This window comes from Rhamphochromis sp. 'chilingali', assembly GCF_963969265.1.
Source record: "Rhamphochromis sp. 'chilingali' genome assembly, chromosome: 19".
Classification (NCBI taxonomy): Eukaryota; Metazoa; Chordata; class Actinopteri; order Cichliformes; family Cichlidae; genus Rhamphochromis; species Rhamphochromis sp. 'chilingali'.
The window spans coordinates 11,378,120-11,394,589 of record NC_137946.1 but is presented as its reverse complement, the minus strand read 5'-3'; the positions used below and the strand labels follow the sequence as shown (position 1 = coordinate 11,394,589).

The following is a 16,470-nucleotide window of genomic DNA, read 5'->3' as shown; positions in this document are numbered from 1 at the left end:
CATTTAAAATATATCAGATTCTTGTTTGAGCAGGTATTTGTGTTTCTATCAACCTATCAGCCATTTACTGTAGCTGAGATCCTGTTAAATACTTTGGAAAGTTAAAAAAAAAGCTGATTGAGCAGAGAAAAGAAACAAGGGGAAAATAATAAAAGAAACAAAGAGAGTAGATAGAGGAGGCATTTGTTGCAAAGTTAAGATAGAGAAACCCCTCGGCTGACCCACCAGGTAATTAATGTACTGTAATATAAACAGCAATCAAAGGAAGTGCCTTGGGTATTGACACACCCTGATTGTTAAGGGCATATGAGACTAGTTTCATGACACATAGCAGCCATGTGAAACTACAGCAAACCAAAGACGTCATTTTAAAATCATCTAAAACAAGAAAGATGAGAAAAGAAAGAATAAAACAACTGGGACAGGTTGATTATTCCTCATCTGCAATGCATAAATTAACAGACACTTCACAGGTACATGCCACTGAAATCTGAAGAATGAACACTCACCCAGCCACTCTCAGCCCGACAGAGTCGCACAGTCTACTCATCTTATCTGCTAATGACCGTCTACAGCTCTACCCACCAAACTGAACGCAATCCCCAAAACGGCCGAAGTTACCAAGGCGCCAGCAGAGTACAGGCACGTACCGCGACAGACAACCTCTCACACACACACACACACACACACACACACACACGTTCCGATCCTCTTGAGATAAGTATTCTGTACGAGGAGCAGCCTGGGGCCAGCAGTCCTTATACAGACTAAACGTGCCCAGCTTGTAAACAGACAGATACATTTTGAAGATGCTCTCTATTGTATGTTCTATATGATCGAAAGACAGTCGTATATGACTGAGTGAACACCACACTCCAGAGGCTCATCACTCAAAAAGCTCATCACAGGCATGCAAATGTTCAGAAAAGGCAAAATTCCTCAGCAAGCATGAGCACAAAAGTCCAAACGTCAGTCTGACAGCTAATTAATAACTGCCTCCACACAGTCTATCATAAGCGCCGTAAAAGCTGTAGATGTCCTAACAGATACCCGATGTCAAAAAGCGGGAAGCTCATAACATGCAGTCGTTACCGTATGTGCAGTTACAACACAGTCTGAGGACCAGAAGCACCTCCATATCCCTCTTCTCCTCTCCTCACTCTACACTCCTGCTCACTGCCTCCTTTCTCAGGCACAGAGAGAGAGAGGGAGAGAGGGAGAGCGAGAGAGAGAGAGCAGACTCACACATGCACCAGTTTGCCTCCCAGAGCTCACCACTGCATACACAAGAAGAAGAGGCAGGGCTGGAATCTTAAAACAGCAATCCAGCCTAGACAGACAGACAGACAGACACACACACACACACACACACACACACACACACACGCACGCATAGAGATACAAGCAAACACCAACTTACCCTCCATTGAACTAGTTGTTGTACAGACTTTGGAGTCTTTAGGACCTTTTACTTTGAGGTTCTGAAAGAAATAAAAGAGTGGAATAATCAATTTAATTAATTGTGCACACTCACAGGATTGTGCTGCACTTGCTTGGCTGAGGCTGAACTAATGGAAGTACAGGATCAGTGCATCCAACTGAGACAGCTGAAAAAGACTGGGCACGGGAACTTTCACAAGTTTCCCATTAAGTAAATAATACCACCAACAAACCTCTGCGGCAGGTCCCAAAAAGCTGATTTGACTCATCTGGACGGGAGGAACGGTACATTTGTATAATGACTGAAAAGGTCCGTTTCTTGATCATTAATAGGCAAATGACCACTGATCAAAGATTTGATCATTGGCCATGAGTACCATTCACAGAGAGTTGGGGAATGGCTGCAGTCACAGCATCGTAAGATGGTGAAAGATGTACCCTTTGCTGGTGTATAAGATAACAGGGAGTGGAAAGTTGGATGCTTAAAAATGAAAGATGCCCATGCTCCTTAAAGGATGATGAAGATGGATAATCATAGTTAGATTCTGTAAGCACTTTCCTTTACTGTAATGTCTTTGCCTCTCGATCTTTGTTGAACACACCTAACAATAAGGAACAATCTATAACTATATCCTGTGTTGACCTAAGGCGTGAAAAGCTAGCATGTAAACAAGGGGCATGAGAGGTTGTGTTACTATCAGTCACTTCTGCCACAAACATTTTCAGCTAATTAACATCACTGACACCTTCCCAGCAATCCCCAAATACACATACTCTTTTGTTCTGAACGCTCAAAATATTCTCTGCGCTTCAAGTGCGTGTAGTCGTACCGTACAGTAAACTCAGACTAGCCTGGATGTTTTTTCTGTGAATGTAACCTCTCATCGTTCTGTTACCTAATACGCTTGCTGGCTAAGTGCTGTCCCAAGCACATTTGAACACAAATACCTCTTAACTGTGTTTTCAACAACGGTTCCTCAAAATAAGACCACATTTCCCATAAACACTGCTGTTTCCTGCCAAAAAGAGGACGTTTCGACTCGCCTGGTTTGTGTCGTCATCTATTTGTTCTCCTGTTCTCTTCACTGAAGAGAATTCATATAATGGCTTAAGACCCTTGAGACCAGTGAAGGGGAGGTTTGATGGATCCGTATTATTACTGCGCCAAGTTTGATATGCTGATGTTAAAATGCAGTACATAGCAACAAAATGACATGTTTGCTATTTAAAAGTTCTCTTGTTACACGTTGTTTAAAATCATGGAGGCTGAACTCACCTCAGATATCTTCTGGAACTGGCTGTTGGCTTGGCTGCATTTCTCTGCCGTCTCCAGCGCCACCTTGTAGTTGTCCACAAAGGCCTTGTACACGCCCAGCTGGCTGGCCTGGAGGAAAGCAGAAGCAAAGACGTTCAGGAAACAACAACGAGAAGGTGTGAGGCAAACTAAGACAACGATGATGGCATTTAGTCTTCTCTCATTTTATTCAAATTGTTAAATGAACTCCGGAGACTCGGGAAGTCAACACAAGTATGTCATTGCACTGATGGCAACTAAAATAAAATTCAGCAAGCCCTACTTTGCATTCACCTTAAATGATCACTTCCAATTCAATTTAAATTCATTGAGTCAACACATATAGTCTGATCACATTCCCATAAAGCCACTTCACTAGCAGCGCTTTGCAGTCCCTCCTGATTGAGTCCCTCTCCCTCTCTATCCTCTTCTCTTTCATTAACAGCCCCTCTCTCTGCAGCACTGTATGTGCATTGTAACACAAGCTGCAGACCAGCAGTGCATGAATATGCATCCTGCTACAGCTATGCTTGAATGCCTAGGCTGAAGAGCTGACTGCATCCTATTAAAGCAATGAGATTGGATTCAGCTGAATAGAGTGCATGAGTAAGACTTCTGTCCTTAAACTCCATGTCCTCTTATTTTCATTTCCTCTCCTTCCTCTTCCCTTCGGAGTGAGAAGTAGAAAGTTGGGCTCAAAAGCAAAGACGTGAGGGAAGTGTGCGGCCTCATGCGGCATTTGAAACATGTTATAGCAACAATCGATGGAGGGAAACATCAGGACACAAATATGTGATGTGACAAAACCGTCAAACCACGTAATGTGTGACACTGACTACAAATGAGTGAAACAAATGTCACCACGCGTGGATTGTCTATTTATAACTGGAGACTATTTTATGTCAAACCAAAACTGTGGATGGAAAAGAGAAACCACGGTGTGTCATAGCTGAATTTCCAAAGATGGAGATTTGGCAGCTTGGCTGGAAAGAACAAACCAAGCAGAATGACGTTATGAGATTTCATGAGTTCAGTATGAAAGCGGTGTCAGTCACAGTCCAGACAAAACGCCCACGCTTTAGAAAACAAAAATCACAGGTCAAAGTGGCAGGACAGAAAACAACAGGTCGTGTTTGAAAGTGAACGTGGGAAGTAGAACATGAAGAAACACAGGAGAGAGACTTTTCAGCTGGTAGAAGAGCCTACGGACTATTTAAACCCACATGGACACGTTTGCCAGCTTAGAGGTGCCTTTTTTTTTTTTAAATTGCATGCAGCTTTGAGAGCAACACGAACCCTCAACTAAACACTGTAGTGAATGTTTTCAGAGCACTCGCCACTCTTTTAAAGCACACCAAGTGATCAGCTATAAGCAACAAAGATCAACAGCAGCAAAAGAACCATATGTAGTGAATGAAAACTTTAATATTATATGACATCAGTAACCAAACAATATGTCTTGTTCTTTTCCAAACAATGCCAAATACGAGCACACTGCTTGCAGACCTTTTTTCTTTATGTTTAAAAATCCCAACTCCACAATTAGATTGTCCATCAATATGTGCAACGTCCTCCGTTTTCTACAGTGGCCCACAGTTTCCTCTATCGCCAAGATAAAATCTTCCTTCTTCAGACAGTTGTGCACAGGTGTGTGCAGAGTACCATCAAGTCAGCCACAACACTCACACTAAAATGGTGCAACCACTTTTGAGGTTTTGCTAACACGTGACCACAAACCACATGGCATTAAGTTGGCTGCCATTTTGTGACAATCGTGGTGACACTGTAGAATCATGTGAATAAGGCACCAGCCACACAGGCCTAGAAATGGGTATTCCCCAACCAGTTGTGAGCACTTGCTAGAGGTCGATGTAGTCGCTGGGGAAATGACTGGTCTAAAGTCCTAAAGCCAACCAGCCAGTGACTCCCCCCAGTCGACCACCTTTTTCTTAATTAAAGTGACTGCTTTGGTCACTGGGTTCATAGTTTGATTGGCCTTGTCCTCAAACACTGTCCAGCTACTCTCTGAGCTGCAATAAAACTGTGAAAAGTTTTGCAAACTGGAAGTAATAATAATAATAATAATAATAATAATAATAATGGATTGCATTTATAGAGCGCTTTTCGAGACCCTCAAAGCGCTTTACAATTCCACTATTCATTCACTCTCACATTCACACACTGGTGAAAGCAGGTACAGTTGTAGCCACAGATGCCCTGAGGGCAGACTGACAGAAGCGAGGCTGCCATATCGCGCCATCAGCCCCTCTGGCCATCACCAGTAGGCGGTAGGTGAAGTGTCTTGCCCAAGGACACAACGACCGACACTGTCCGAGCCGGGCTCGAACCAGCAACCTTTCGATTACAAGACGAACTGCCAACTCTTGAGCCACGATGGAGAAAGTTTTCCTCCAAAATAAAAGTTGCACCTTTTGAAACATGTTGGCTACGGTGCTGAGGCATTTCTTCACATTTCACTACTGCTCGGCTAGAAGTTAGCAAGTATTTGCAGACAGACATGAAAAACTAAAGGGAACTGCTTACAACCAAAGCAATTACTTGGAAGTTTTTGGTACGGCATCTTCTTTCTAACAGATTTCACCCATGGAGAGCAAATAACCTCCACAAAGCACTAACAACCAGTTGGGGAATAGACATTTTCCCCTAGAAATCAGTGTTTGTCTCATATTCAAACCTCACGTAAAAAAATTCTAATTATCTAGCACTTGTATAAGTTTTGTCTACTTTCTTTAAGGTAGCCAACACTGTATTACCCTCTTCTTACTATTCTTTCCTAAACAAATTATAATAATGTCGAAATAAGTCTAAGGACAAGAAAAAAAAAACCTATGAAGGTATACTTAATGCTAATAGTATGCTAATGCTACAACTCTACAAGATGATCGAGTGTTAGCATGCTAAAGTCTACTACTGACAATGGTAAAATGGTTATCTGCCTGATCTAAAGCTGTTCTAGTGTTTACCACGTTTGCCTTCATAGTTTTATTCTATTATTCCTGACCTCAAGAGACGTTCATCCATAATTCACAAAACCTTAGTTACATTCATAACTCTCAATTAGCATGCTAGCAACAGGCAGTATAAAACTTGCATGTAGCTTCCTGGTCAGAAGAATTAAGTAAATCCAAAATTATCTTAGACTTGTTTTCTATCTGAGGATATCGCATGGTGATATCTATGGTTGAAGAAGAAAAAAAGAAAGAAGAAAAAAAAAAGATTTCTGGTCCCATAGAAATTTCTGGCTTGATATCTGTAAATTTTCTGGTGAATTTAAGGACTCAGTCACTCATTTTAAGTCATGCTGAAAGAAAGAAATACACCATCAAGTAATATTATAAGTAATAAATATGATAAATAACTCAAGTCTGAATTGAAAATCTTGGTCGTACCATGTTTTAAAATAGAAGAATACTTGTGGTATGAAAACACACGCTCATTGGCTAACGAGTTATCAATCACACGTCATTAGCATGTGGTTTCACAGTTAAACTTGCACTTTGTTACACCCAGTTTTTTTTGCAGCCAAGAAAGTGATGGCAGAAACACTAACTTGAGGTTTTACAAATTGGGACTTTAAAAACATCAGGTGAAACCATGTTAGACAGGTACATCTTTGATATTGTCTGAGGTGTTAAACACGAGGGTGAACGCCCAACATAATGGGGAAACTAGCTTTGCTAGTATTTTTTCAGGTTTGCTCAAATTTCGATTAGGCTTAATTTAAATTCTCTAAAGCTATTACAACTGAGCCTGGCTGCAATATTTAATGCCTGTGCTGAATTTGAGTAAGCTTCAGTTGCTGTGAAAATAACCAGCTACTAAAATCCATCAGCAAATATATGATTAAAAACATTATTATGTGGCTGCACTATACATAGTTAATAGTGACTACTGTGTAAAAGATGGAGTTGTGGTACTGTTTTTATCAGCACCACATCCACAGTAAATTGAACCTCTCCTACTTTGTGCCTCTAGAGCGACTAGGACTATAATAATTCGCTCAGACAAATGCATCCCTTGCAGACACAGGCTATAGCTAAGCCTTTCTCTCATCTGAGAAAAGTGAAAAACAAACTTGGACCTGAAGCAGGTCTTTATCCCCGTCTCGGCCTGTTTTCTGTAACCCTGCCTGTCCTTGTTGCTCCAGTGGCACCCATACTGCTGACGAGGAGCAGCAGGGAGCAGACCAGCTAATTAAACTGCCATCTGCACTCTCACACAGCCACTCTGACTAATGTTTTGCTGAAACACGACATATTCATGTACGCACAAATACACACCACAGATGGGAGCTGATGACTACACTAATAGGTGCCGCTTAGCGCTGGCCGTCCACAGTGAGGAGGGGTCTGTTGAATAGAAGTACTTAAACTCATAGGAGTTTAAACAACTGTATCAAAACTGTGCTCATTTTCTCTCCTGTTAAATCTTTCACTAACACCAACATACTTCATCTCTGAATATTCATCATTTCCTCTTATTAATTAAAGTGCTTCATCAAATGTTTTAATCATAAAGATAAACATCAAGCTGTTAATGAAATATTATTATTAATATCCAAGCTTTAAAAATGTCCTATACATGGGCGAAGTAAAAACTCTTAAAGTCTATTTAACATTTTCTTCATCACAAACAAACGCTGAGTTTCACACGTCTGACTAAGTCATGGTGAATAACAGTTGCTTACATCAAAAAGTACCTGAAAACCAAAACTGAAAATGAGATCTACTCCCTAAAGAGCTGTGTTTTTAATTAGAATGACCTTACCAGGTTCCTCAAAATGACACCATGAAAACATAAGGAAAACGACGTTCTCACTTCTGTGGTGTGAAACCAAAGGGGCTGGTATGTGAACACATACATTCAACAGTGTGATAAACGCATATATATACACTGATCAAGAACGTTAAAGGAACTCTTAAATCACACATCAGATCTTAATGAATTAACCTCTTTCTAGTAGATGCACCGATGGTATAAATTTAAAAATCCTAGGTGATTTTCTGAAAAGTTGACCTCTGACATTAAGATTAAGGTCACCGGGATTCAAACTTGACCAAGCTTTTTAGCAGCTGCATCCATGGTACCACTTTTAAAACCTTATGTCACATCTTTGTTTTCAATAGATTTTCAGAAAACTTGACCTCTGATGCTGATACGTAATGACTGATCGCAGTCTAAAATAAGGCCGTATTACAGTAACAGGACTAAAAAGAAGGCTCCAGTTAGAGCTGGGCGATATGAGATTTTTTCATATCACGATATGTTTTTTTCATTTCAGGCGATAACGATATCTATCACGATATAAGCCAAATAACTATATTTGTAAGATTTAAATGTGCCGTTGCTCACAAGTAAAATGTGAAATAATCAGCAGCTTGTTTTTATTTATTTATTATATTATTTATTTCCCATAATAAGTTCAACAGGGTAGATGTACTTAAGGAACATGAGACTTTTTCAGATAAATAAAGGCAAATATTGCAAACTACACAAAAGGCAGCCGCTAAAGCGTTTAAGTTTCAAAATAGAACAAACGAAACAGACTAAATTGTCAATTCCACTTAGAAACAAAATATTAATTCTAAAAATAAATCTTAGTTTGTTTTACAGAAGAACAGACAAAACTGACTAACTTTTGTCAATATCAAATAAACTGAGAACTAAAAGGAAATTCTCAATCTCTCCTTGTTGTATAGCTGAGCTTTTCAAACAGTTTTAACAGTTACTTTAGTCTGACAAAAGCCGAATGACGAATTAGCGCTTCCAGTCAGAGACTGAGGCTACGTCCACACGTACACGGGTATTTTTGAAAACGGAGATTTTCCGTTTTCGTTTTAAAAAATAATCCCGTCCACACATAAAGGCAGAAATGAAGGAAAACGCTGCTATGAACATGCCAAAGCAGCAGGTGGCGCTAGATTCCTAACCGTGCAGAAATGTTGGCCAATCAGAAGTCTAGAAGCCTCGGTGGGAAAAAGTAAACAAAGCTGGGGCATAGAAGCAGAACCGAGTCGTATGTGTGGAGGGACAGTAACTGTGTGTATATGTAAGCATTTAAACACTGCAAGAGAGTAGAATTAACAGTATTGTAGAAATTCATTTCACCGAAACAATAACGTGGCGCACAGTGTGACGCATGCACCAGTTCATTGTATTTCCAGACTTGCTTTCGGCACAATTTACAGTGCACGCTACTCTGTTTTTTGTCAGACTTGAAATAGCCGAAATACCTTCACACTACGGAACTTCTATGGCTCTTCCGTTCGACAATCTCTCCGGCGTTGGAACCATTATCTGTTTTCTCTTCGGTCACGCTCGGTTGATTTTTCTAGTCGGCACACTCATTTCCTCCATTACCCGCTGGCTGCTTCCCAAACAAACACACATGCGGCTTGGCACTTGTGCTGTACGTTACAAGTCACGCGACGTGACGCTGCGGCTGTGATTGGTTCGGCTCTGTGCTACTTAATTTGGATTGGCTGATCTTTTTTTTTTTTTTTTTTTTTTTTTTTAAGAGGACAAGAGCGGCGAGGTCTATCGCGATAGCTTAATTTCTCTATCGAGTAAAAGTTATATCGCGATACATATCGTTATCGTTCTATCGCCCAGCTCTAGCTCCAGTATATACTTGGTTTTGTTGGCTTCTTGTGTCCAAGGCTCCCAGCCTTAGAGCAAAGCCCTGTTGTTACCAGCAGCTAAAATAAACTTAAAGCTTTCTGCTCCCGCTTTTCTAAAGACAGTTGGTGCTCTCGCAGAGTTTCCAGTCAAGGAAAATTACAAACCACAGTGTTACCACCTGTCTGTACACTCACAATGAAGGATCGGTACAAACTGTGCAGGTGTATATTTCAATGACACCAGCCACTCCACAGCTTGTGTTCCCAAAACATTAAAACTGGTCCACCCAACTAAATAATTACTGACGGGTGCCTCAGCCTTTTCACACCTTATATACAGATTAATTTTATTCCACCAAGAAAACATTGTCCAGCATACGTACATACGCGGTGTTATGCGTCTCTTCAAATCACATTATCCACTGCAAATCTGACATTACACCGCTCTAACCAACTTAGTGACGAGCCGAGGCCTGGAAACCGTCTAATTCCACACACAGGCACATTTACATGCACGTTACAGTGCCGCTGTTCCATTATGTACTGAAAGCACCTGTTTAATCCACTGCAAGTATGACACCGTGATAGTTCAGAAGCTGCAACTTTTCTGCTAATGTGCCCAGGCCACAGTCGCGGGGGCACGCGTCAGTCACTTACGCACACTGAGTCTAATTAAGACAAGTGATTCACAAAGTACAAACAGTGAGAAGCCTGACAATTCTCCGTTTAACAGCCATTTACATGTACCCTGCAAATGACGGAGAGCGAAATAAAAGATCCGCACACCGTCATTTGTGTCACCCACATCAGACTCACCAGCTTCTGGAACAAATGTCCCACGGTGACCTTCTCGTCCCACTGCTGGATGCTGGGTAGGAGGGCGTCGTAGAACTCTTTGTGGATCTCGAAGATGTCCTGGATTTTGTAGAAGATGGTCTCTACCTGCTGGATGGTCAGGACAGGCTGAGAGGTTGTGGCTGTTGCTTTCAGGGGTCGCATGGGCTGGAGAGACAGGAGACTCAGGTAATAAGGGGGGCTGCCAAAACTCTAGCCTAAATTAGTCATATATAAAGTATGAGATTGATGAACACAGAAAATGTGTTAAAATCATCCCTAACATCTGATCAGGCCAACAAAAAGGACCTATTAGGACCAGTGCCAGAAAGGGAACGTCTAAATGCGTCACTCTGTGATAAGTATGTAATCTGAGCCTCTTTTCATCTGGGTGAGTCTTCTCCTTTGTGTTGTTTGTACTCGGGCAGATTGCAGGCCAACTCAGTTAATCACAGTGATGTGTAGACTGGTCATGTTGGGCGTGCGTGGGGACGATGGCTCTGAATTACAGTGCAAACAGAAAGGCTTTTTACGTCAGCTCTCTAGGGCTAATCATGAGTCACCCTCCTACTGTATTAAAGCACATGAGACAGGTTGGATTATTTTTAAAAGCACCGACAATCAATATGTCTGTCCTAGTCTATGTAAGACGGCAAAAGCAGTCGGCTGAAAATTCCTCATTAGATTTAACCAGAAAGTATTTGGAGACTAGTGGTCCTAAATTTCATCTCCTTGGTGGAAAATAATAGTCATCATATATCAAATCAGCTGGAGCAGCTGAGGTGATGTTTAAACATTTTTAATGAACCCATGTTTATATCAAGAAAATAGGAAAGAGAGACTCTCTTGTGATCTACTTCCCAGTAAGTGTAAATGAACCAACACAGTACAGGAAGATAATTACTTCCTAGACTGTTCCAAATTTATCACCATAATCATCCACATTGATTGGGATCGTCTTGTTACTTGGTTGTCTTACAAAAACAAACAAATAAATAAAATCATTACATTTACAAACTCTACCAAATATTCTTAGAGTAAAAAAAAGAAAAATCCAGTCAAGAAGTTCAGAATAATGTTATTGTTTCAAATACCCTGAAGACGTGGAATATGATTATGATACATTTCCAGATAAAGAAACATTTCTCTCAGAATGTGAAGAGCCAGTGTATGAAACCTGGCAGCAGGGGGGATCGGACCAGCTTATTAAACTGTCTGATGTTGAAAGAATCCAGTATTTTGAAACACCGGGTTTCCAGGGATGCAGCCAGAGAGTAAAGTGTGACTATTCTGTTTGGAGCAAGTGTATTATTCTGCTGAAAGACATGGGAAAAAAAAGACATAAAAACAAACGGCCCCAGTGCCTGTTTTAGACCGCCTCTGAATGACTGAGGAAGTGGAGGAGGAGAGGAACAAACTTTTTATTGGTGGATCTGCGAGATGAGTCGTTGTGTTGTCACCAAGAGCTCAAAGGGAAGGAACTGAGAGCCTGACCAGATTTCAGCAAGTGTTAGTGCAATCATTTGTTCTTACTGACTAATTGAAGCGTGCGTGCGTGCGTGCGTGCGTGCGTGCGTGCGTGCGTGCGTGCGTGCGTGCGTGCGTGCGTGGAGGGGGGGAGGGTCTTGCCCTGGTGAATTTCCACAATAATTGTTGTGCGCATTTGTAGATCTTAATTTAGCATCTATCTGACTATATATTGGCCAAAGTAGAACATGCGGCCGGATCAGCAGGTTGTGAGACATAGCGACTTAGCATGAGGAAGTGTGGTTGGTTAGCGTTGCATTAAAGTGCAGCATCTGTGGTCCTGCTTTAAGTGTGGCCATCGACCACTAATAGTGTTCTGATAGTCTCACAGCTCACACCAATGCCTACAGCAGCAGCAGCACTCCAATGTTCACGTGGTTATATGAGCCTTGTTACATTGTTTCTGTTACTTGTCTGTCTTTGTCTGAGTGTCTCACCAGTAGCAGGGCCTCCAGCTGGTTAATGTAGATCTCCTCGCTGGCCAGGAATCCAGACAGCACCAGTCTCTTCATCTCCAGTCCTTTCTCGATGTCTCCCTGCAGGATAAAACAGACCTGGCTGTAATATGCTTTTATTCGCTTACATACACATATAGAACACATACATTCACCAAAAATCCTGTTATCGAGACTCGTTTCTGACTAACGGCACATGAAAGCACCCTGACTCTATTTCCTGCAATGGTGCCAGTGGAACAGTCACATCAGGTAAACACAAGATTGATACAAACAGTCGTAAGCATAAAAGAATGCGCAACCTATTAGAAATCTTATGAAAACATCTAAGTACCTCATTTCCTCTGTAAAACTATTTGTGATGACTCCAGGCAACTGTTGCATTTTGACGTCAACGTCGGGGAAGTCAACATCCTATTGATGTCTGAGAAACACAGACCAAGGCACACTCATAGTGTACTGTTTACATTTTGTGGGAACTCATAATTAGAGCAAAATTACCAGGTTTCAAAAGAGGGACTTCCAACATGATCACAGAAGACTTCATCTTTCTTCACATTATTCTCACTTTTGGCCGTTCCTTCGTCATAAAGGACTGCCCTGTTCCACATTTTATGATTTGGCCAGTGGGAATCGTATAGTTACTCCTGATACTAATGCAATACACAACAATGGCATAGTGATACAGTGACTCTGTGGTAGATGATACTTGCGTGACAATCAAAATGTCACAATATCTGTGTAGGTGAAGTAAAAATATTTGAAAAGGAATTATGGTTTTGTATACTGGACTGTGGAGTGCACAGGTGTATCAAACAGAAAAATGTTTCAAAGTTTCACTTTCGAATTGCTTTAATTCAGCAGCGTTCGCCAGTAATGATCGGAACACGTACTATGAGAAAGAAGGGGGGGGGGGGGGGGGGGGGGGTGTTCATGAGTTTCATATGGTTAGCCAGCAGCATAACAACAGCAGTGGTTTTAGTGACGCCAGACTCGCAAAAGTATGCGACAAGTTTGATTAGCGTATGGACATATGCTCTGTTTTGTATGTTAATTTCATATTCAGCCATCCATCCAGCAATTCTCTTCCACTAAGACAAATTAGGGTAGCCCATGCGGGGGGGCTGAAGCCTATCCCAGCTAACACAGGGCGAGAGGCAGGGTACACCCTGGACAGGTTGCCAGTCTGTCACTGGACTGTCACAGAGGCAGACAACTGTTCACACTCACACAGAATCATTCATTTAGAAGCAACAATTAAGATAAATCCATTCACTTTAAAAATATGTTTTTTAAAGATATTTTTCTTTACTTTTAAGTTATCTAAGGTATATTGCATTGTATCTTATCTTAATAACCTTTTAGTAGCATATCACCCCATTAGAGCACGTCGCTCTCGCACTGCAGGCTTACTTGTTGTTCCTAGAGTATTTAAAAGTAGAATGGGAGGGAGAGCCTTCAGTTTTCAGGCCCCTCTTCTGTGGAACCAGCTTCCAGTTTGGATTTTGGAGACAGACACTATCTCTACTTTCAAGATTAGGCTTAAAACTTTCCTTTTTGCTAAAGCATATAGTCAGGGCTGGATCAGGTGACCCTGAATCCTGCCTTAGTTACGATGCAATAGGTGTAGACTGCTGGGGGACTCCCATGATGCATTGAGTTTTTCCGTTTCAGTCACCTTTCTCACTCAACATGTGTTAATAGACCTCTCTGCTGAATCACACTTGTTATTAATCTCTCGCTTTCTTCCACAGCATGTCCTTCATCCTGTCTTTCTTCTCTCACCCCAACAGGTCGCAGCAGATGGCCGCACCTCCATGAACCTGGTTCTTCTGGAGGTTTCTTCCTGTTAAAAGGGAGTTTTTCCTTCCCACTGTCGCCAAAGTGCTTGCTCATAGAGGGGTCATATGATTGTTGGGTTTCTTCTCTGTATGTATTATTGTAGGGTCTACCTTACAATATAAAGCGCCTTGAGGCGACTGTTGTTGTAATTTGGCGCTATATAAATAAAATTGAATTGAATTGTGTTGCATACCTTATCAGTGTAGCTGGTTAGGTATACTGCTGTATTGACATTTTTCCCTTACTGAAGAGATAAATACCGATAAACTCCAGAAATTGGCATTTAAATACGACATGTGTGCCTTAAAGAAGGCCAAAGAACAGCTGTGAGAGCAGAGATTAATTATTAATTCCACCAAGTCCTTACAATGATATCAGCACTCCAGGACTGCCCAGATGAGGAAGGAGGCATGACCTCATCATTTAACCCAATCATGGCTGACATGCACATTCCAACACTGATGTTATCCCTAAGGTAGGAAATTATACTGCACATCAAGGTTCAGTATTTACCGTATGTGTTATAGTATATGCCGTTTACACGTGCTGCTTTATTACGAATGCTGAAGACTATAAAGATAACAAACACTTGCGATGTGATGACTGCAAAGGGCCTATTTTGAGGCCTGTCACACATTGGCAGTTTTTCCTCAGCTAACCGTGACAGTGTAAAGTAAATCAGTCCGAGAGGCAGGGATGATTTCTATTGATCATTTTCTGTTGGTTAAATAAACTGTCAGGGAAGTCCTTACTGACACTTACTTGCATTTACGTTAATATGAGAGATTAATGCAGCACGTGGCCAGAAATCTGTTTAGTTTAATCCTCTGAGCCTTTCTCTTTGCTCGTATTCTTTTAAAAGAACCTAAAGCTCAAAACTAAAGCCAGAAATGAGACACACTTGAAACTAAGAGAAAAATCTTTGATGTGATGTGAATTACTGCTGGTCAATATTTATTTTAAACACCGAGAGTGTCTCCAGTCACTGCGTTCTTATTAAAATGATATCTCAGAATAGCTGAGGTCTAAAATATGACATCATAACCTACAAAAGGTGTCCTGTCCTTTTGACTAACCAAAACGTTGCAGAAATATTCAGTTCATTTTTTTAAGTAACAAATAAGTGATAACTCAACGGAAAAAAAAAAAAGGACAGGAAAAAGGAATATTTTCCCTCTGCTGTGTACAAAGAGCTACTGTGTGGCGAGAGGGAAAGACGAGGAATCCATGAGGTGATTTTTTTTTTCCCACAGCAACCTGCTCTGTGAGTCACAACTAGGCTTTTCACACAGACAAACACTGCGTGCTTTCCTGCGTTGCCCTTTGCCCTCTGATAAAAGAGCTGATATCTTGAATGGGCAGAGAAAGTTTAAAGTAGCTCTGCTTTTTATCAGTTCATCTGCAGGGAGGAGTACACACAGAGGCGCACAAACACAGAAGTTAGCATGAGAAACAGAAAGCGGCCGGCTTTAAAAAGCAGCAGCACTGTGCACAGACATGCGCTGCAGAGTCACTGCCTCATCGGGCCATGCTGACACACCAATGGCTGTCACTCTCACACTCTTACACACACACACACACTTTTGCAGCACAGATGGCTCTGAGAAGAAGCACACGTCACGCCACAAACACACCAATACACTGACTGGGATTTTCCATTTTGAAAGGCAGTATTGCAAAAGTGTGTACGCATGTGTATGTTCGTGTGTGTGTTTGTATGTGTGTCTGCGCGCGCTCTTTTTCCTCTGCATCCAGCTCCTCTCCAGCTCATGCCTCACCTTGAACTGCCTATGTGTCGTAGTGATGGGCTCCAGCTCCCCATCTCCATATTCAGACTCCTCCTCCTCCTCCTCCTCCAGAACCCTGTCCAAATAGCACAGCACCTCCTCCTCTTCGTCCTCCATGGTTCTGTCTTTCCTTTCCTTTCTTTCACCTCCTTCTCTCCTCTTTTCTGCCTCCTATCTCCTTCTACGGGGCCTGCCTGGACACATCAGTGTTTTCCCTTTAGATCAAGTCGTCTGGACACCGAAAGACAGAAAGAGAGAGGACCCCGCCTACTCAACCCCACCCCCTTCCTCTGCTGGGCTTCCTGGTGTTTGTGTGTGCTCTATATATGTGTGTGTGTGTGTCTGTCTTTGTGTGTGTGTGGCCACTGTTCCACCTCAGTCGATGAGGTCTGCCCTCCCTCTACAGCCGCCCCTCCCCTCCCCACAAATGCTATCCAGCCACTTCCTTGATGGCTACAGTCTCTTTCTGTTAGGGCTACGCTGGGAAAGTCAGTCTTCTCTTGTCCCTTATTTCTTTCTTCCGTTCTCTTCGGGGCAAAAAGCCACTTCCTCATCACACAAACAGTCTCGCTCTCTCACTCTCATCAGCGCACGCTACAGGGTTGATTTCTCTCCCTTTCTTTCTGTCCATTGTCTCTTTATTGATCTGC

The 16,470-nt window shown here is 41.8% G+C and overlaps 1 protein-coding gene across 4 annotated transcripts in view; it reads right to left on the bottom strand.

The window, feature by feature from the left end:
- Positions 1 to 16,470, bottom strand: part of abr (ABR activator of RhoGEF and GTPase) — a 119,480-nt gene that overhangs the window by 53,937 nt on the left and 49,073 nt on the right. For 3 of the 4 annotated variants that reach the window (XM_080866073.1, XM_080866074.1, XM_080866075.1), the window contains exons 3-6: positions 12,174 to 12,272; positions 10,192 to 10,377; positions 2,717 to 2,824; positions 1,421 to 1,481 (exon numbers count right to left, since the gene is read on the bottom strand). In XM_080866073.1, coding sequence (XP_080722199.1) covers positions 1,421 to 1,481; positions 2,717 to 2,824; positions 10,192 to 10,377; positions 12,174 to 12,272 — 454 coding nt within the window. Of the gene's footprint in view, positions 1 to 1,420; positions 1,482 to 2,716; positions 2,825 to 10,191; positions 10,378 to 12,173; positions 12,273 to 15,811; positions 15,992 to 16,470 lie in introns of all 4 variants that reach the window. The other variant, XM_080866077.1, reaches the window with a different exon arrangement.